The 22,419-nt window shown below is 45.0% G+C and overlaps 1 protein-coding gene across 2 annotated transcripts in view; it reads left to right on the top strand.

Moving 5' to 3' along the window:
* FGD3 (FYVE, RhoGEF and PH domain containing 3) overlaps positions 1-22,419 on the top strand; it is a 110,153-nt gene continuing 87,734 nt past the window's right edge. For both annotated transcript variants that reach the window (XM_062008422.1, XM_062008421.1), the window contains exon 1: positions 1-154. In XM_062008422.1, coding sequence (XP_061864406.1) covers positions 1-154 — 154 coding nt within the window. The remainder of the gene's footprint in view (positions 155-22,419) is intronic.

The raw sequence follows: 22,419 nt of genomic DNA, 5'->3' as shown, positions 1-22,419 counted from the left end.
ATGCAGCTGCAGCGGGAGGGGGCGGGGGAACGAGCCCACCCCCCGCGCACCGCGGCCGCCTTTGTGCCCGCGCGGCCCCGCGCGCCGCCCGGCCCAGCGCGCAGCGGCTCGCGGAGCGCCCGAGCGCGGCGGCGGGAGCAGATGGAGCCCGACGGTGAGGCTGCGACCCCCGCGCCGTGCCCCGGGCTGGGGGGGACGGTTCCGTGCGAGCCGCGCCCGCCCGCCAAGTTTTCTGCTCGGCGAGGGCGGGTTGGGGGGGCGGGGGGGTGGGTCGCGGGGGAGCGCGGGCAGCGGAGCGGAGCGCAGGGGCGGGCGGGGGGCCCTGGCGGGGCGGGGGCGCGGGGTCTGCCCGGCGGGGCGGCCGAGCCTGGGGCCGGGCCCCGCTCCAGGTGTGCGAGGCCGGAGGGGCAGCGCGTCCCGCCCGCCCCCTGCGCTCCCCTCCCCTCGGCGCTCGGCGGGCGCTGCCCCGCGCGGTCCCGGCGGCTGCGCCGGACGGCACGGCCCTGCGCCGCCCGCTCTGCCCTCGCCTCTCCTCGGGGCGCCGGGGGTCGCGTTGCCCGGAACCGAGCCGGGGCGACGCTGCGCTCGCTTTTTGGTCTTTATGAGTGTGTTTCCCCCCCTCCCGGTTCTGAGCCAGCAGCGCTGGCAGCGCGGCGCGGACCGGCCCGCCTTAGGCCCGAGCTCAGCCGCCGGGCTGGCCACGCTGCTGCCCCGCGCCCTCTCTGGGGGCTGCCCCGCCGTGCTCCCCGCGCGCTCGGGTCTGTCCTCGGGCTCCCGCGGAGCCGCGTCCCTGCGCGGCTGACAGCGCCCCGGGACCGCGCGCTCGGGTAAACGCGCTGCAGAGCTGGGTGAATGTATTTTTAGTTCTCCTAAAACCATGTAAAACCGGTTCTGTTAAACGCTTATTTTGGTAAGACTATTATTAACTGCATAGATCAAATTTATTTCCTGCCAATCCATATTTAGGCACTTATGAAATGCTCAGTTTTTCTCCACTCTCTCCTTTTTAAATACCTTTTGGAGCTGTTAGTACTTATAATGTAAACCATTTCTAGCTGCAAATTGGAAACCTCTGAGCCATAATGGTCTGTTGCATTTAGCTGGCTGTCTCTTGTAAGCCCTACCTTCTCATACAGGGGGGGAAAAAAGGAATGAAAAAGCCCTAAAAATCCTTATGAGGTTCATGTTTAGAAAATTGGCTGCATACATCGGAGCTGTTTTTTTTAAACCTCAAGACCTAAGTCACATTTTCCATTCCAAATACTAAAGAGTGGTTAAACTATGTTAAAGGGATATGCTCTACCTTAGTTCCCTTGCAAGCTTTAGGGAATTTTAACACAAAGGAAAATGGCTCTACAATTTAAAGGAATCTGGAACTAACCACTTCTCGCGGTGCCTGATACGCAGCAGCACCGAAGAGCAGAAGAGACTATTGGCAATTGTTAATGACCAGAATTGGTGGTGTTGTCCAAGTGGTGAAGTATGCAGAATGTAAATGGAATATATATAGTGACAAATCCATCGATAAAAAGGCTTCCTGCGCCTTTTACAAGAAGTTTATTTTTAGTGGAAAGTTAGTTTTCACAATGCCATTGGAGTGTTTTAGTTACACTGCTCATACACAAACTAGCAGAGCTGTGTTTATAAAATAATGCCCTGAAATAAGCAAGCTGGGTTTGCTCCTGATTTAGCTCGTTTGTGACCTAGTTACCTTAATAAACCTAGGGAAAAAAAAGATAGATTCTGTTTAAAGGAATCGTTCCTTTTGAAAAAAAATAAATCCTTATTGAATAAAATGTAAGTTCTGTGCCCTGCTTCTCGGGGAGGTAAAGGCTGGATCAACCCAGGACAGAGGCTGCTGTCTGCCAGGATCCAGGGGTATTCAGGCAGTCTGGCTTCTGGCACCTCTTGAACTACTCGGGTGCCAATCTGCACTACATCAAGTTTGCAGACGGGTCCTGCCACGTGGGTTGGAGTGCCAGTGTTAGCAGCTTCTGTCTGTGTGAGTTACAGAAGGAGCCAGGGCTCTCCCGTTAGATGCTCGTAGATAGATGCTGTGCATCTCGCACCATATGTGTGAATGTGTGGGGGTTTTGACTCCGGTTATCTTCAGTGAGTTATTTCTATCTTCAGTTATAGCACCTAGAGCGTGGTGATCTGGCAGAGACAGAGGTCTGTAGAGGCTAAGCTGGCTTTCTCTTGAGACTTTTAACAAATGTGCCCTGTTTGTGTAGTCCTGGCATGAATTGTTCTGGAATGGAGCTGGAATTGCCTTTGTCCAGTCCGCTTTGGTGCAGCTCCTCACATTTAAATGAATGTCTAAAACTCCTGCTGAGAATGAAGCCAGGGCTCTTGCTTCCTAGAGGAGCTCTGCCTCTTGCCAAATGTGCAGATGCCAGCACTGTCAGGCATCTTCCACGGAGACAGCAGCTGATACTAGGTTGCCCTTTTCCTTAAGCCAGTGTGGTGGAGTAATGCCACGGGAAATACTGGCCCCAGTGTTCCCTGAAGGCAAAGGGTCACCAGGATGGTAATGGGTGAGGAGTTTGGGACTTCAAACCTTACTCAGTCTTGAAGTATCTCAGAGGTGCAACAGAAGATGTTATGTTCAAACCAGTACAAATGGTGGAATCATAATAGAGTGGTGATGGTCCTCGTGGCTTTCCATGTGGGAATGAGCTTCCGTAGTGTGATCCAGAAGGAGGAAGACCATGTCAGGCAGAAGTGGTTGTCAAAACCCCAGGACACTGAAAGGAGAGAGGCTTGGGAGTCAGGATCCATGGTGATGTCATTTCCCTTGTGTAGTGTTTGTGTTTTCAAGATGAGCTCTGTGGCTGGGCTTTCCAAAGCATCCCAAGGGTTGGATCCTCCGAGCTCCCTGATCAGGTTGCTATGTGTTTGGTTTTGGGGAAGCCGTGTTTTCTAACAAGCTGTGTGAGATGGAGCAATTTGGGGACTGGTGCTCTCTAAAACACTATCTAAATCCACACGTTTCCCACTGGTTTTCAATGACAAATGAACTACTGACTTCTGTAGGAGGTCTTTGGGAGCAGCTTTTGTGTTCCCCTCGGTCTGTAAAGTGTCCAGTTCAATGGACACAGGGTGTTCCTGACTGAAGCTCGTCTATTACCACCGACCCAGCTCAACAATAAGGAATGCATGGGGTTTTTTTTTCAAATTGTTTGTACCTATTTTCTGTTTTAAGCATCTTGTTAAGATTATTGGACATGAGTGGTAGTGGTACAGATGGCCCTGCTTTGGTTAGGGAGTGAGCCCAGGCTGTCTCTACAGGGAACTGAGAGCGTAAATGCAACAATGATATGATTAATACTATGTCTCCTTGCCAACCATCCCCTGGTTCCTTGTAAAATGCTTTTGGGTAAGATTCATTTTCTCCCTCAAGCTGTTTTGTAAACATTTAAAATATTTTTTCATTTACTAGATACCAAAAATCTGAAGCATTTGAAAGTATTTAAAAGAGGTGGCTGGTAAAACCCAGCTTCCAGGACTGGATGTGGGTATTGTGTTAGAGATTGGAGCTGTTGATTAGATATTGACTAGTCTGGAGCCAGGCTGTTCTCAGTGATGGCCAATGATAGGACAAGGGGCAATGGGTACAAGCTGGAACAGAAGATGTTCCAAAGAAACACAAGGAAAAACTTCTTCAGTGTTCAGGTGAGGGAGCCCTGGCAGGGGCTGCCCAGATGGGCTGTGGAGGCTCCTTCTCTGGAGACGTTCAAACCCAGCTGGACGAGTTCCTGTGTGACCTACTCTAGGTGGCCCTGCTCTGGCAGGGGGGTTGCACTGGATGATTCTGTGACTCTGTAATAACACAGTGTTAATAACTACTGTGTTATTCATTTTTGTCAGGTTGTCAATTTTTAGTGTGGAAATGACCAAGATGAAAGTTCCTTTTAAGTAAAAAAATAACTTTTGAGTATTTTTCTGTTGTGGAAGCAGAGGTAAGGTGGACTAAGGTACAAGTGAGAAGGAGAGACAAATTAGGAAGGAACATCCTTGAACTCCTCAGTTCTTTCACAGAATCACAGAATCCAAAGGGCTGGAAGGGACCTCAAAAGCTCATCCAGTCCAACCCCCCCTGCCAGAGCAGGAGCACCTAGAGTAGGTCACACAGGCTCCTGAGCCATGCTGCTTACCCACCAGCTCTAGAGTCTCTCGTTGTCCTCTACCAGCCTCTTTGACCTGAGCACCAAGCCTGTTTCCCCTGAGCACCGGACCCCAGACCTCCACTGTGAAAATCCACATGAAATTGGGAAGAGATGTCTGCAGATCAGTGTTGCATTCTCTGGAGCATACAGTAATTGGAAGGCAGGCAGTCAAGGCATGGAACTCTGGCTGGTTTGGAGGTTATGAGCAGTGAAATTTGAGAAGGCCTTTGTTGGTAGAACAATAGTGGAGGTAGGCTGGAAAGTGCTTCCAGTGAAACTCTCAGCCCCTCCCTCTGCTCCCCCTCCATTCCCCGCTGTCTCACAGCGAGGTTCAGTAGAGCTGCGTTTGCCTTTTACGCTTTGCAAATGTCTTGAAGTTTTATGGGTCTTTGTATTTTATTTCTCAGTTTGTGGCTTTTCAGTTTCTCCCTACGGGCTGTTGTGAGGAGTTCCTGGTACCCAAGCACTGCCTCCTTGCTTTGCCTTGGTACCAGCCCTGTGCTCCACCAGCCAGCGCGGAGGACAAGTGCCAGCGCACGGTGTGCTCTGCTGCAGTGCTGAGTGGAGTGAGAGCCTGATGGTCACCTCTGTTCCCTCGCTGGTGTGGCCATTGCTTCTGGCAGCTCTCATCATGTGCTTCTAGGAGAAACACCCAGGGTGTGCAGTTGCGACCTGGCTTCTCAGGGTTAAGTTACAAAGTGAGTTTCAATGACATTACTGAAAGCACCTTGCCCCTGTGTTCCCTGAGTGCTACCTCCACAAGCTGTTCTCCCAGCTTGTTCCTCTGGTGTCACTGACTTTTGTTGCTATTTTTGTCTTTCTGTGAAATGCAATTGTATTGCACAGTTGATTGGTATTACCTGCTTCCTTGTTTGCTGGGTTGTGCTTTTCTTATTGTTTGGCCAGGCCTGAGACCCTGCTGTGGGACAGAAAGGCAGTGCTTGAACTGCAGTGGGAGAGCTGGGTGGGAAAGGGGGCAGAAGGGCTGGGGAGAGGAGCTTGTTCACACTCATTCATGCAGGGTCCTTGGGGGGCTCAGAGGGGTGATTATATCGACTAGTCACCTCCCAAAGCTCTATTAGCAGAGGGCTGAGGTTCCCACCTCAGAGCCAGCCTGTCTGAATAACCTTTCAGATATCTTCAGGACACTTTTCTCTCTCTGTCTGCTCTTCCTCTCAGTACGACTAGTGTTGGGTTATGAACTCTAAAACCCCGTGTCTCTGACAGTCAGCCGCATTAAAAAGTTGCAAAAGTGCTAAGATGGGATTTTTGTCCTGTGTTGAGACACTTGGTACTGCCTGAGTGATGTAATGTGTGTTGGTGATGGGACTGGGAAGTCTGGGCTTACTGTCTCAGGGCATCCCTGCGAGGCTGGTCAGGGCATGGGCCCCACTGCCCTTGTGCCGGGACACTAATGGCCTGAAGAAGCAATGGGAGAAACGGGTCAAGCATTTTGTGTCTTTCTTCAATGCTGGTGACATTCTAAGGAGTGTTACTAAGAGCAAAGAGCAGCCATTTCCAAGTTTTTAAATTGCACAGGGTGTAGCAGGTGTTGATTGCTGTCCTGAAGCAAGCTCCTGGCCTTGGGTAAGAAGCTGCCATCAGGTAGCAAACAGCAAAACGTTCAACTCATGGTCTGTAGTTAGTAGTAGAAAAAGGCATCTGGTGGGATGACAGCATCTTCCAGGCATCAACAGAGAGGGGTGAAGCAGACTGCTGGCATCTGCTATGAGAGGCGAGGAGCTGCTCAGTGTTGTAGGTCCTGGGGAGTTTCAGTGTGGCCATGAATAATTCTGTTACTGAAGTTCTATTTTGAAGTGCCGAAGCATCGTCCTTTGGAAGATAGTTCTAGTCCTTAAATTTCTTCAGAGATTGATTTGATGCTGCTCCTTAGAAATTCTCTGGCTTGATGAATATTCAAGGAGAGTGTATTTTTATGCTGGGCTGCTGAACAGATCAGTTTTGTGTTATATTTGCCACTTTTATCTCTTCAAGTGCTTTGAATATTCTGTTGCTGCAGTATAGAGCCGCTGCTTTAAGTGTAGCTGCCTCTACTATCAATTGAGCTGGTTAATTAACGTGAAAGGCTGAAACACTGGTTAGGTATCAGCCTGTTGTTGGAAGCTGGTGTCTGCACACAGCATATTGCATGGCAGTCTGGATGGAGATTTTGGGGGGCTACCAGCCTTTGTATTAAAGAATCAGATTAGTAAAAGTCCAAAGAGCCCAGTAGCCCCAATATTTTTTGGAAGGCAGGGAAGGCATCAAAGTATCACATGGATGTCAGAGGCTTCTCCTGTTTGTTTTAGGCTTCTGAAAAGGAGGCAGGTGTCTGACTATAATGAAGGAATTTAACACTGGGCTCTAGTTTTCTTAAACTCTTGGCCTCTTTTTATTCTTTCTTTTTGAGCTTGCAAACCCTGAGCAGAAATTCTCTCTTGGTAACTTAACCCTGAGCAAATATTTACATTCATGAGATTCTTGCTACTTCAGCAATCATTTTGGGCCTTGAGGTTGGAACAGGGTGAAAGTTACTGTACTAAACATTTGGGCTGGGGAAGGAGCAGGGAAAGGAAGCCTGAAGAAACCTCCAAATGTGGTCTTACCATGTTTGGTAGGGGTCACCTGTTCAGTGTATTTTTGGTTGTCACTCCACAAATCTTGCTGTATTCCAGAACGAGATTTGAGGAGATGCTGTATTTGCTGCCACTGGCCCTGTGCATCTGATGGATGCTTGTGGCTTCAATTTTACCCACATATTCAAAATGCTGAGCAATAATGCCTGTGGAACAATAGAAGGGAAGGTGGAAAAGAGAGGGAAAAATGAAGAGTACAATGCAAAAAACATTGAAAGGGTTGTAGGAAGAGATTTTGAAGAAAGGGGGTTTTAAAATCCAAATTGGTTCTGACATCTGAAATTTGTAACAGAGGAGACCTGTACAAAACACTGTTTGAAAGGAGCCTGTGGACACCACAGAAACAGAGGAAAGGCTCTCCAGGGCAGAGAACAAGAGAGAACTGATGAAATAAAGCAAAGGAGGCAGTGATCTACTTGCAAAACTAATGGTCAAAAGTATCACCAGAGCTCAGCCTCCTGTGCTTTTGTTTTCTAGAGTTTACTGTGCTCATCCAACAGCATGCCCTGTGCTGGCTGTGCCGTTCCTGGGAGAGAAGAAGACAGTGGACTTTGGTTCTTGCACCCTTTGTGGGAGAGACAGGCAGACCTCTCCTGATGGCTCATCAGCCAGAGCAAGCTGTGTGTTGTTTTCCTTCTTAAATTTGTCAGGAAAAGGGGATTGTGCCCCCCCAGCCAACTTTGTACTGTTGGTTGACACGGCTCTACTGGAGCTGTGGCTGAAGCTTCAAGATCTGGCTGTGATGAAAGGCTGAGCCCCAGGCTGTAACAGCGCAGAGCTACATGTTGGAACTGTTACAGTTTGCATTGAAGTAGTGTTTTATGGTTTTTCTACTTACTTTTTTCCCGCTTTTCCCCCCTGTTTGTTGAATACCTGCAAAGCCCTGGAGGAAATCCCAGCCGTTCCCATTTCCCGTGTGAGCCAGGTGAGCTCCTCCATGTGTCGCCCAGGGAATGCAGAGCAAATGCTTTTCTTGCCTACTTGAGAAGATACTCTGTTTTTCTTTTTGTCTTTCCTAGACTATGCAAGTCCCCAAAGTTATCAAAAAAGTGCTAATTCTCTTGCTAGGACAAAGAAATTGTGGAAGTGGCTATTGAGTCTAAAGGCTCCTTTGTGTTCCTTTGCTGTCTAGGCTGGGGTTCAAGCTCTGCCTTTGACCATGAGCTGCTGCTTCAGCTGTGAAAAACTTTGTAGCAAATGGTTACAGAATAGCTGGCACCAAGAGGTGGTTTCATTTCTTTTTTCCTCCCCCTCCTTCCCCTCACACCCAATTGTTTAAAAATTGGATCCTGTCTTAAAGCAGGAGGGTTCATAAGCTCACAGGGCTGCTGGCCTCCCCTGAAACAGGCATTTTCTTATGGCTGGTAAGAGATTTAGCGCTGTTAGTATAGTGTAGTAAGGAAAAAGTGAAAGCATTGTGTTTTGGCAGTACACTTGGGGAGATGGGGGATGTTCAGCCCCGCTGCTGTGTCCACAAGCAAAATGTTGCCTTTTGAATTTTAGCTGACTCTCCCAAAGCAGCAAGAACCCTGCAGATCAGTTGTGTCTATCCAGAGCACAGCGTGCCCTGTTTTATGCTCCCTTTTCTCTCCTCCCTCCTTGTTGAATTAGGTTTCAAATGAAACCACTGTTGGGAACTGAGTGGTATCTTGCTTAAAGGTTATCTCTGTCAGCAGAGCTGCCACGGGATGACGTTTTGTTTTCTGTTTGATGGAGAGATGGAAACCCGGGAGCTGTAGGTGGTGCCTGTAATCTGGGAGTGACTTGGTTAAATGCTCTTGAAGATCTTAAAGCTTGAGAGCACAGGTTTTAAACTTGGCTATTTGATTTCCACTACATCTGTGTTTGCACCTTCATTGCCTGGGTCTCCCAGCCATACAGGTATCTATGAGTATATTCCAAACCTGTCAAACACATTAGATTGCCCCATCTCCTGTTTCCTGATGTATTCCAGCAGCTTTGTTGGATGAACCCCAAACTGCTGTGGAGGCCTGGGTGCTGGTCTATCCCACTCCAGAACAATGGAGGAACCCTTGTATGATACCAATGAGGCTCAGCACCAGCACCTCACTTGCTTTTCCCCTTTCTCTCTCTGTTTTTCATGTCTTAGCTCTCCTGACACCTTGCAGTTCTTTGGTACCTTCAGGGTATTCCTGACATCTTTTTCCATAACGTGTTTCTGATGTGGCATCTGCTTGGCTGGCAGTCTGCAATATAAATGAATAAAGAAATGAGTTGCTACAGTTATTGTCCAACTTACCATTCATCTCCAGATCCTTCTGGTGCCCAGATTGCAAAGATGCACATTTGTACTTTCAGCCCTCTGCAGCTTCTGGTTTTAAATCCATACCCCTGAGGTTTAGATAGATCACATGCATGCAGTTTTGATAAGAGAGTAATTATGCTGCTGTTTCCCTCTTTGTTGTTTTTTTTTTCCCCCTAGAGTTTATGATCCTCTAACTTACCATGGAAAAGAAACCAGTCGTATATATTAAATCAGACTTTTGAGTGTGTAGTCTCTGGGCGTAGCTTGCAGAGTTCTGGGTGTGGTGATATGATAAGTAAGGAAATTGATCATTGTTGTCATTCCCTAGGACTGTGCATCCTATGGGGAATTCCTCCGCGCCCTTCCGAGGCGACGCTTCCTGCTGAAAATGACTGTTCATTCCACCATGTAGTGAGGAAAAGAAGATGAGACTTCATCTAATATCCATTTGATTAGTAAATCGATAGCTGGTATTGATCTGCCTTTTGAAATGCATTAATGACATCTAAACATCACGTGCCTTGGTGTCTAAAAATACTGCGGGATCATCGTTGCACTGAAGGCCTTAAAATACTTCTTTTTGTGGAATATAATTGAAGTTTTTAGAGTGCTGGTTGGGATTTTCAAAAGGAGCACAGTTAGAAAAGGGAGGCAGATTAAATGTGCCTTGATGCCATTTTGGTTTTGTTTGTTTATCTTTTTAAGACTTGAGAATCTGGTGGTGGTTGAAGTTGATGTTCGTGACTGCGGTGGTGTCTGTTGCTGAAAAGGCACGGGGCAGACCTTCAAATCAAAGCTGTTATTTTCCAGCCTGGCGCAATGATGCGAGAGAGAAGACTGACATTTGTCTTTTCACTTAGAACAGAGTATGCAGAGCACTCAGGTTTTCAGTTTTTCATCAACTTTAATGTTCAAAGATGTGACCCAAAGGAATGTTGTATTTTTACCCTTGATATTTCAGCTGCCAGATATTGAGGGGAGGTCATGCTTAAAGGGATTAACAGAGGATGGAGCAAGATAAAGCCTTGTCTGAACAGCCTGAGCAGGCAGGACTTTACATGGATATTGATTCTTCTTGGATGTCTTATAAAGTCAGGGGATAGACTGTAGTCCTGTCCTGTTTATCAGCCATATTGCAGGCCTAGAGATTCTGGAAAAAAGGGATCTGTTTGAAAAATGCTGATCCAAACGGGAGCCTGGTCTGGAAATGATGGTGGTGATGTTCAAGTTACTATTGGTTTTCTATGCAGAGCTCTGCTTAAAATGATGCTTCTGTATTATATGTGTTTTTATGTGGTGTGAAGACTGGATAGTAGCCTTGTAGAAGTGTGTCTATTCAACGAGTGTGCAGTTACTGCTATATATTATGTCCAGAATAAAAGAAATGGTAGCTCACAAGATTCTTCTACTTAAAGGGCTGCACTCGGTGATTTCTTTTCTGTGTTAGGAATGTGCAGAAACTGGATGTAGATTGTTACACTTTCTTTTTTTTGATCCTGACTTTGGATTGGCCTTTTAGTGATGCAAGTGTGTTGCTGTGTCTTTAGCTGACTCTTCAGCTGACTCTGAATTTGTCCCCGCTCCTTGCACACAGATGGCCTATTCAAAATGGTGTGCAGGGTCTATGTTTAAACTTGCTGGTATTGATTAAACCATTTTGTTACATGGAGGGGTTTTTTTGCCTGCTTTTAAACGATGTGAAATGTATTTTTAAGAGCTCCATGCTGGATCTCACAATTGCAGGATTTGAGCTGGTTTGTTTAAACAAAAAGCCAACAAAAACTGGAAGTCTGCATTTTTTCTGCATTGTTATTTTTACGTTTCTTTAATGGCAGTCGTGATAAAGTCTGATTTATGGAGGGTTTGTAGCATGGACTCAGCTGTGTGGGTTTCTACAAGCAGAATTTTTGAGAGCTTGGAAGTGTTTGTCGAAGTGAGAAAATGACAGTTCTTGATGCTGTGCCCTGGCCAAAATATGCAGCATGTTGAGTAAAGATACCAGTGAATCTGGTCTCTTGTTTGGAGCTGGTCTAAATGGGTGAGTGTTGCTGCTCCCATTAAATCTGTTCTCCATGTAGCATGACTATAAGGGCTGAAATCAAGTTAAATGCATTTTTGGGATTTACTGCCTAACGAAGTTGAATCTTATGTGTTTTTTGTTTGGGTTTTGTTTTGAAGGGGGTTGTTTTTATCTATATAAATTGCAGCACAACCCTTTCTAGAGAGCAATCAGGAATATGACTTCCTTCCTTCCAGGCTGTTTTTCAGTGCTGACAATTGTCTTTAAATATTTGGTCCAGCCCGTGAGATTCACGCTCGTTGGGGCAGAGCTGCTTCCGAGTCTGTTCCCACACGGCAACTGTTCCAGAAGGTTAATACAAACACAGGTTTTTTTCCTTCCCTCAACTTCTGACCATGTGAAGAATAACTATTTGTGTTTAAGCTTGAATTGTTTCCTTTTGCTAGTCTCCGAATTTATGTTGTCTCCTGCAAAGCCAACTTGTAGGTAGTCAGGAGCTGGCTCTTCAGGGCTGAATGTGTAAACTAGGCTGAGGTATGGTCAGCGTGGCTGGGGCTGCTGGCTGGGAAGATTGCAAAATCTTTGTTGCTTGTTTGGGGAGTGTGGGGTTTTTATTTCTTGTTGGTGTTTAGTTTTGAAGAAGACCTTTGAAAATTATGAAATACCTCCCTCCCAGTTGAGGCAAACAGCAGATCCTTGGAGTTACGAGCTCAGCTGTAGTTTGTATTATATGTTTCCAGATCCTTGGATGCATTTGCCACTAGAAAAGGTGGCTAACCCACTACTAAAAGTGGGCTTGCAGTGTTTGTAACCTAGGGCACACCATGGTCTTATATCATTTACCCAGGATTATTATAAACAGGGAAATGCTTTCTACTCTGAGGCACAATCATGTTTAGTTTCATGGTTTGGGGGATGATGCTTCAAAAAACAAGCACTGGTTCTTGATTTTTAGTGGTGTAGGTGCCCTACAATATTAAGCAGACCCAGTACAGCAGAAGATAAAATATTGACTAGTATCTTGTCAGGGAAAAAGAAAAGATTCTTCTCAGTTCATGGGGACTGAGTATATTCCCTTGCAATTGCATGCAGCTTCGTAAGAAAATGGCTCAGGTGTAGGTCATAAGCATGCTCAGAGATCTGAAGCAAACTTAAGAGTTTCCTGTGAGTCCTGGCATGGAATTTCCCTCCTTGGTGTTCAAACGTTGAGTAATCCTTAGGTAATTTTTAAAAGTGTTTGAGGATACAGACTGTAAAATGATGTCAGGGTTTAAGATCCAGAGTGCTTAACAGTTAATGATTTTCTTCAGCATATCAGTATCATTAGGAACAAACCCAGTTTGGCTTTCTACTGTTCTTTCCACTCTCTAATTACAGGATTGGTGTGGGTTTTATTGTTGAGGTGGCATGATGGACTTTGGTCAATAAGAGCAGGAAATGACAGGGACAAACCTTTACTGTCTGCTACACCCCTCTGTTCCAATGGGAAAATGAAAGTAAGCACAAAACTTATTTTCCCCCCCCCTTCATTTTCCTCTTTGTCACACCCATCACACTTTGGGTGTGAACTCGTTGTGATGGAAATTAGTTGAAGAGGCTCTGTTTGTGGTTCTGCTTATGAAGAACGTGGTTACATCTAGAAAGACTGGATTTCTTTGAGCTTGGGAGATGAGCAGAAATTGCAGCAGACAAAGGTACCTGTCATTCTTGTGGTGAATATAAAATGGTTTATGATCAGTGGCTCAGGGGGTTACATAGATACTTATGAGGGCAATGGGCAATGTACAATGCTGGGTACTGAGAAGTCGGGGGGTTTGAGTTCTGGCAAAGGAAAGAGCTTGTTCAATGGAGAGTGCTCTAAACTGTTGACTGCTCTGCAGCAGTTCTGAGTGTCTTGCAGGGAGTCACAGTGGTAGCAGAGCTTGTCTTGGCATCTTCTAATGGCTAATCAAGCGTATGAGAAGAAAGGCATTTTCTGCATTTCAGCAGCTGTTCACTAGTGCTCTGCTGGTGTTGCAGGAAACTCCTAAAAACTCCTAATTGTTCACATTGTTTGGAATGCTTCCCATCCCCTCCTCCCCTCTGCACACACACACACACACTTTGCAAGCCTGAGTTACTACTGTGCTGGCAGACAGCACACTTGGCACCAACAGCAAAGGCAGCACTAGAAAGATGTGTATTTATGAATCTGTAAGATGTATGTCAGGAGAAGATTTCTTTAGCTGGAAGCTGGTACCATGAAGTTAAGTCTGTTTGCACTGAATAAACTGGCATTTAATTGAGTCCTCAGGAGACCACAGATCTCCTCTGCTGGAAAAAGTGGGTGTTGTAGGAAACTCTAGATATAGCCATGCTAATTCTCGTAAATCTCTCAGCTTCTTTCCATGCCCCTAAACATAGGGTTTGCAATCCCTAATGGGGTATGAAGACACTGCATTGAAGTGGCTTTACTTGGCACTGGGTGAAGACACTCTGGTGCCTTGAGCCGTAACACAACTTGATTCTGGCCCCGACGCTGTGCTGCAGTTCATGGAGGAGGGTTCCTCTCAACCTATATGCAGACTTAGGAGCTTTTTATCTTCCTAAGGCTAATGGCAACTATCTCCACTGTGGAGCACCAAGAGTACATGCATGGGGCAGTATACTGATTGTTATTACATTTCTAAATAAGTGTTTTAGCCTCCTTACTTACCTGAAGTATTTTCAGGTTCCATCCAAAACAACGGGGTGTGGAATTAGGAGGTTACTGGGAGGTAAAGTGCTGCTTGAGTGACTCTGGTTTCAGCTTTTTCTGCAGATAGGCAGACCATGTTCTGTACTTGGTCGCTTGGCAGATTTAATTGGGAGAACCAGCAACTTGTCCCGTTTCAAGTACTGACTTACGCCTTGTAATTTCAACAACTGAACCTTTAGATGTTAGTATACAGCACTTGCACTTTAATCTGACTGTGAATCAGCCACCTTTGAATTGAGCCTTGAGGTAATGCTTTTTGGTCTTTGTCAGCTCAGTTGGACTTCTGACAGCTATTGAGAAAGTTGAGAAGATTGAATTTGTTTCCTCTGATCTGCTGAAGCTTTTTTTCTCTTCCTTAACTCATCTGGGGCAGCTGAGGACTTTACTTGAGTCTCAAAAAGAGAAGTAGGTTATTTGAACTGACTGGAAAACCCTGCTAGACTTGGGGTGTTCATCTTTAAAGCTGCCCAAAAGCTTGGGTCGGCTCTAGGCTAGCTTGTTACTGTACTGGCAAGGCAGCTCTTTCCCTGAAGAACTGTGTCTGTTGGTGTTTTGGATACCTGTTAAAGTTTCAACTTGATTTAGAGTGTGCAGACACACAGTCTCACCTGCAGCCAGGTGGATCAGCTCTCAGTCTGTGGCATCAGCATCTATCGACAGCAGCAGTGACTTGGGATGCAGAGGTGAGTGGTTCCTAATGAACATTTTTCCAGTGGGTGCTGCCTGTTAGAAATCCCTGCTGGGGAAATTTGGTCTTGACTGCTCCTGAATAGCCTGCACCTCTTTGTTAAAAAATGCTGCAGTGATTGGCTTCTGTCCTGTGTCAGGTTTGGGGGAAGACAGGACTTGGCTAGTAGAGGAGGCATATAAACACTTCTTGGAGTATTTTTGTTCCTGGTTCAGGAGTGGGAAGCAGTTCCAGTTGATAGTGCCCATAATAGGATGCATTTTTAGTTTGTAGTGTTTTTGCTTAGGTAAAACATTTACTGTTAGGTTAAAAAAATCAAAAAAGGAAAACCAGCTCATGTCTGCTATGTCTCCATCAGCAGTAAATGCAGCCTATAGAAGTGGATCTATGGAAGGGAGCTGGTCCTGAGGACCCTACACCCTCCGTGTCTTTGAAGGGTTTGCATGTTAGATCAGCTCTAGGCAGGCCCTGTGGACTGAAGACCTGTCAGCTGCTGCTGTGTGCTGTGCACCCTTTGAGTGCCTCTTCTAATGTGATTTCCTCTGAAGGGTGTCCAGGCCATATGCTCTGAGACAGTGCTGAGCTGCAAACCAAAACGTGGTAGGGTGAGGCAGATTGAGAGACTGGCTTCAAAGGAGCTGTCTGGTCAGAGCTAAAATGGGGATGGTGACACATCCATCATCAGCCCCACTGAAACCCAGCACAGCAGGGCTGGCTTTGTGGGGCCATCCTCCCAGGTCCAAACTGATCCTGGACGCTATTCTCTGTCCAAACCTTTAATCCCACACGGGAAAGGAACGTCAGAGTGATGTACTTTGCTTATAAAGTTAACTTTGGATTAATACTTGAACTTGATGGAGCCTAATTTCCGCAGGCATTGGCAGCCAGAGCCAGTTGTGGGGGCTGGATTGCCTTCCCGAGCAATCAGACTTTGCAGGGGTTGCAAACAGTGAAAGGTCACCTTCCGTAGCCATGATCTCCTGCAGCAAGTCACGGCATTGTTTGAAAGGCCAGGAAGGTACTGATGATTTTTCTGCCTTGTAACTTGATTAACACTCTCCTTTCTAAAAACTTCAGTGTTTCCTTAAGGTATCTGCCCCACAGTTTGCTTATCAAATGTGCTAAATAATGTATTTCAAAATCAGTGTCTTTAAAATAAAACCTTGGAGGCAGGGGGGTGGGGGGGAGTTACTTTTAGAGTTGAAGCATTACAACTGATAGAAGTTAATCCTTAGGTGGGGATACTGGCAAAGACTTTTTGTTTGTTTGTGGTTTTTTGTTTGATTTCCCTTCTGTAGCTTTATTAGGAGGTTGTTGTAGTCTTTCTTCTCTTCTTGGCTCAGTCACTTACTTCTCTTCAGAGATAAGAAAGGAGATGAATATTTTTAAAAGCCATGATGTCAGAGGTAGTTAATCTTTGTTTAGAGAGAGGAGGCTAGGATGCATGTTCAAAAGGCACAGAAAGAAATAGTTTGGTTTCTAGTTAAGTGTTTGTTCTTTTATTTTAAGCATTGCAGCACACTTGTTGCCCTTGATCAAGGCATCAGATTTTTTTCTTTTCTCTTCCCCCCATGGGGGAAAAAACCAGTTTGACGTATCACCAAGGGTGACTCTTTTCCTTTAAAGTTCCAGTTGCAGATTCAGGTCGTTCCTTAGGGATCTCAGATTAGATTTTAAAAAACCCAAAACAAGTAATTTGACTAAGATATTTTTTTAATGTCTTTGATGGAGACATACAGCTTTTTAGTAGCTTTTGAACAGTAAGTCATAAATAACTCGAGTTTCACAAAGGTAAGTCCATCAGATTCCTAGATGTGTTGTGGGAGTCTTATGGCTGATCCTCTGCTAAACACCTGCACCAGATTGAGGCTTGTACTTCCATTATTTGTGTCTCTGAGGTCAGAGGTAAATATTATCTCTGCTTTGTTTGTTTGTTTTTACTTCCCCAGTAAAATCTTGTCTGAGGAAAGGTTATGTTCAGTGCAGTTCTGTGTCAATCCACCAGATGACACTTGATGCTTAAAGATGAAAAGATGAGTGGTCTTGCATTGAAAAAAATTGTATTCTTTGGTTGATTTAGAAAAAGAGCAACATTCAAAATGTTATATTTCCAAAATGTTTTCATCTGATACTTGTAAATTTGAGGGGTGTCTATCAGAAATTCTTGTATGCTCAACTTTACCTGTGTGCCTGTAATAAAACAAAAGTTGAGAGGAGGCTTTTTTGTAAAAGCTTTGAACTAAACTGTGCAGAAGATAAAACTACAATCATCATCACCTTCTGATGAACTGTTAATAGAAATGATGCTCTTGTCGAATGGGGGACCAACAGTGGAGGCAAAGGCAGTTGGAAGGTTGTATTCTTGCACTGTTAAGCTCAGCAGAAGCGGAGTGTTTTTGTGACCCATTTGTGAGGTGGAGTGCTGGTGCCTTTGCAGGCTTTACCACAGTATGGACAATAATTACAAACATGTAAATGATGCAGACACAGCTTTGTCAATGCAAAATGTCCTTGAACACATACCTGTCTGTGCAAGCCTAGCTATGATGTAAAAGCAAAGGAAAGTTGTTCTGTTTTGCTCCAGTGCAGAACTGAATTCACTGAACAGAGAAGGCAGAGGATTAAAACCTGGTGTTAGTACACGTCTCCTGGGTGCATTCTAGTGACTATAGAAAAGAGAGTAACAAATGAGATACAAAATTTTGCTGTAGCTGTACTTAAGTCAATAGAAGAATATGTTGTAAAGGGTTCTGGGTGATCTTTTTTATCAACTTGGACTCACATCATCAGATACCAAAGTTGAAGTGAGCCCCCAGAAGGCTCACAAGGGATGGGAGGAGTGAGGCTTAATCCCTTTGTGGCAAATCCTGGAGGCACATGCATGCACAGCTTTGCAGCGTGTCGTATTTATCCCAGCAATACTTTTCTATGCATGTAACAGTTTCTCACTGCTGCTCATCCTCAGCAGCAATTCGTAATTAGAGAGAGGGAGATAGAAGGTGGTTGTGTTTAGCTGTTCCAATGGAGTGTCCTTGCTTGGAGATCTTCAATATCTGTCCAGACATGTTCCTGTGTGACCTGATCTAGGTGGGACCTGCTTCTGCAGGGGAGTTGGACTGGATGATCTCTAAAGGTCCCTTCCAACCCCTCCGTTCTATGATTCTATGAAACCATAATATTTAGGAGATGTACAGATGTGCAGAAAAGGGTTGATGGCTGATTTGTGAGTAAAACACATCATTTTATGTGAAGTAACCTCCCCTAACTAATTTTGTTGCAGCTTTTGCTCCCTTCATGTCTTTTTCTTTGCCCTCTGCTGAACATATTACTAAGGCACTGTGCCTAAGTAATGTGATCAATTACACCCTGATTTTGGAAGCAACATGTCTCACTGGTGTTTTTAATCAGAAGCCTTAAGTTTAATCTAACGTTTTATTGATGCTATCTTTGAAATAATGCAGTTTAAGTAGCTAGCACATGAATTATGTTTCTTCTCCCAGTGGAAAACATAAATCCATGGCTGTGCCTTACTTATTTCCCAAGAAAAGTTACTTGTATTTCCCTTTTTCTCCATGAAGCAGCTGGTTTGCTTTGCTCAGCAAAGTGTCTGCTTTGGAGCCCTCAGTGCCAGGAAGCACTTTTGCTTTGTGTGGCTGTGACATGGCATTAGTGGTTCAAGTGACTTTCTGAAGTGACTTGACATTCTCGTTTCTCTTGATGCCATTCCTGACTAAAGGAGCCAAGTGTGCACAGACGTTTAACAGAGGCATTTTCAGTCTGGCACAGCAGGGTATGGACCTGGGATTTGAGGATTGGACTGGATTGACTGAGGTGTGACAATTGGGAGTTTCCTGATGGCTTTTTCTCTTTTTTTTTTCCTGGTTGGAAATTACCAAGTTGTGGCACGTGATGGAATTCTTCTGAAACACTTTGCACTTCCATGTACTCAGCATCCAAGCTGCAGGCGAGGGGTGGTGGCAGCACCTGAGGACTCCCCAGCTGCTGCCAGAGCTGGGACACTGCAAACTGTGGCACATGCACACAACCCTCAGCACTCAGTGCTGTGTTTTGCTCTTGGAAATTGCCTTTTCTGATGAGCAGTCTGAACTTAGAGTTTGGTAGGGAAATGTTGAAATCTCAAACGCCTGGATTTTTGTTTGGTTTATTTTTTAGTAAAAATGAATTAACAGCCCACCCCCAACTTAGTCCTAGTTCTACCCTTTCTGTTTTAATGCAGTATAACCTGTTATTCTCTCCCTGGACAACTTGTATAGGAAAGAAAATCTGCAGGACAGGAGAAATGAAGGGAAATGATATTTCTTGCTGAAGACCTGGGAATCATCTGCTTAGCAGATGTTTAAAATAAGTCTTGCAGCTCTTCTGCTTATAGACATGTGTGTGTAGCTCATGGATTTGTGCACATTCTTGGTGTAACAACTGAATTCCCCTGGTAAAATCCATGATCAGTTAGTGATGTTGCAGTATGTGTGTTGGCAAGCCTACCTGTGTTTGAAATCTGTCCTAACATTAATCTTGGGGAAATTGGGGATGGGTCATTTTCATTAGTGGACTCTTGCTCAGGAATTTAGTTCAGTCTGCACAGTTGGAAAGATTGGGTTGCTTGACTGTTTGTGACTGTTAATTTTAAGAAGCTGCAGATTTATGCTACGTGGCCCACCCTGTAAGTTTCCACTGCCTTTCCCCCCCACAAATTGACGAGAGTTCAGAAAAGGCTTGGAGAATTGTTCATGGACATTGGCTGGGCCTAGTGGTAGGTTTATTTCTAAATGACTGTAGGGAAAAAAATGGAAAGCGAAAGGTTGTGCATGTGAGCTGCAGCTGCCTTCTGAGAGCAGACTGGAGGGAGGGGTGGGTGTCTTCTGGAGAGCTTCTTCTCAGAGCAGGATGAAGGGCTGCTGGAGCTGGAGGAAGGAGGGCACGGGTAGCTGACTTTTGCAAGTCTACAATTCTACATTTTTCAGGTGTTACACATTGTCTAAAGATGGGCAGGAGTTCAAGGATTGTCTAGTTCAGTCAAAGGATCAGTCTGGGATCGATCTGGAATGTGATTAAGAATGTGTCACTTCTAAAGCTCTGTGATCTGTCTGGGTGAGATGCTACAAGGCTTGACTATCAAGGTACCTCCATTTGGCTGAGAGTTGGTGGACAGCCCTAAACACAGCTTGGAAAGCTCTTAATACTGGGAGGAATGTTAAAGCTTATGTTTAGGTGGTTGGCAAAATTGAATTCAATAACTAGTACCCTTTGTCATTTAAATTTGAGTTTCCTTTTACTTTTTGTCCTGTGCACAGGCTAAAAACACATCCTCACCTCCCTTCCCCTTTTGCTTACTGTACCCTTTGTACCTGGGCAGTGTATTAAAACGGAGTTGTTCCACATCTGAGCACACAAAAGCTAAGCTGGGATGAAATGGTTCACAAGCCATGGTGTGCACTTGCCACGTTCCCTGCTGCCCTGCCTCTTCCCTTTCCATCTGTTATCCACATCCTTTGGTTTTTGCTTTCACACATTTTTTTCCTTTTCTGTAATGCTTATGGTCAGCTCGTTTGTTACTCTTTTTTTCAGGTTTCTCTCAAAATCCCATAAAAGAATCACGCTGAAAGCATAGAGCAGTACTTCTCAGATGGGCCCAAATTGTCTGCTCATAGGAGGTTTGAGATTAGGCATTAGCAGTTTATGTATCCCCAATTAAAAGCAAAGCTTAAGTGAGCATGGCAAGTTTATTGATGACAAACCTCAGCCCTGACTAAACATTTGTTGAAGATCAACTTGATATTATTGACAGCAGATTATTGCTGCCTGCAATGCAGTTCTGGGTGTTTGGGGGGCTCTGGAAGAGCCACATTGTGATGTATTTATGGGCCCAGTAATGGCAATCCTGGGGCTCTGGCCACTGCATGAGGCTTGCTGCAAGAGTTAAGAGTGTCCCTTGTCCTTCTTCACACGAAAGCAACTTGTTTCATGAAAAAAACCCAAACAAAACAGGAAAGATCTGGACACTTCTCCTGGTGCACTGCTGAAAGGGACAAGTGGTAGCGCATAAAACTTCATTTTCTGTTTGATCGAAGAGGATCTGAACAGATCCTGAAGGCAGACAGAAGGCTGTAAAGTTCCAAGGGCAACAAGATATTTAGCCTAATACGAACTTGAGCTTACTTGTGTGGAAAATCACGTTTTACAGGTCGGAGAAGAGTACAGCGGGCACACGGGGTGGTTGGGTGAAGCTCTGCTTTAGTGGGGTTGGGAATTACCTGAGGGCACAGGTAATTTACTTGACTCCACAGTGCACACGTTTTCTCACTGTAGGAAACCTGAGTATTTCTTGCATATGGTGGTTTGGCTTTCCCTGCTTCACTTGTGCCCTCTTTTTCTGTTTTTTCCCCTCTAATCCAACAGGTCCAAGTTGCACTTTGTTCTGTAACTGGTACAGTAGTTTTCCACCTTCTCCATACAGAGATCCTCTATTTTTCACATTCATTTAGTGATGTGGAAGGATATTTCCTTGAGAAAATGGTGTTTTTTTGAGCCAAGAATGCATTGCCAAGTGTTTGTCTAAGGCATGTCATTAGTATGGACGAAACAAACGATAACCAGCCCAAATCCAAACCTCTTGGCAGCAAGCTAGAACAAAGAACTCTTTTGACTGTCTTGTGCCAGACATTTAAACCCGTGCAAGAGACTGTGCTTAAAAGAACAACATTCAAAATAGAAGCCCTGGGTGCCATAAAGTAGGCAAGTTAGTGCAAGACAAGAGGGCCTGGTAACTTTATTCCTCAAGCCAGGATGTAGTTTCATGGCTATTTGAAAAAGAAGAGAACAAAGTGAAGTCCTTCTCCTGCATACACCGATCTTGTTCTGTGTCCAAATCATCTCAGGCTGTGCTCTGGTGATGGAGCAGCGCTCCTCCAAATGACCTCACAAGGATGCTGCAAAACAGGAGCTGGCAAAACCCAAAGAATTCAGTCTGTTGGTTTGTATTTCTTTGTCTGGTTCCCTTAAGCAAAAGCCTGCTAGAACTCAGCTGGGAGGTAATCGAATTTCTGTAATTGATACACTATTCCCTGTCAATAGAAATGTTACTTCATAAGGTGCTTTGGGATTATTTTAAGTGTTTTGTATAATAAGATTATCATTAAGCCTGATTAATTATGACTGAACACATTCCAGAATCCAAGATGAAGGGTCTAGAAACTACAGACTCGGGTTGATTGTCATTGTACAGACCTTTGTTGAGGCACTGAGTTTTTTGGTCGATGCAATACAGAAATGAATAGTAATGCCCAGATTATTGTTATTATTAATTTGTATCAGTACAGTTCTAACTTTTCCCTTGGTGTAGCAAGATGCAGTGATTTTCTGTGCCAAGCAAGTGTGCTGCTGCTGGCTCCTGGCAAGGAAACTAGGTCATTTGTACCTCTTAAGCCTGGTACAGAAACGAGCAATTGAGTGAATTGTTACCTTTCTCTTTACAGCAAAGGATGAAATGAAAGGGAAAATTTAAAAAGCCCTTTGTTTTGTTTTACATGAAAGTATTTGCCTGTACAGATAATTGCAAAAGCTGCAGAGTAAAGCTTTGAATGCAAGAGCTTTTTTTTATCCCATAAATCAGAAGTAGAGTAATGGTCCGTGCTCAAATTGCTGATGTAATCACGGCCTCTTTGTTACTGTGCACATTTCTGCAGAGTAATTTGGCAAACACCATTTCTGCTGTTCCTGAACCAATTTGAAAACAGAGTAAGAGAAAGGAGAAGACCTCTGGGTCTCGTTGGGTGTTTAATTAGAGGACAGCAGTGTGATGTTCTGCCTGCCCCAGCAGGAGTGCCTTATGCCGCGCCTGAAGCCAGCGCAGAGAAGACTTTCCTATTGCAGGGTTCTTGCTGCC

Source organism: Colius striatus, chromosome 15, assembly GCF_028858725.1.
Source record: "Colius striatus isolate bColStr4 chromosome 15, bColStr4.1.hap1, whole genome shotgun sequence".
Lineage (NCBI taxonomy): Eukaryota > Metazoa > Chordata > Aves > Coliiformes > Coliidae > Colius > Colius striatus.
This window is presented reverse-complemented; position numbering and strand designations above follow the sequence as displayed.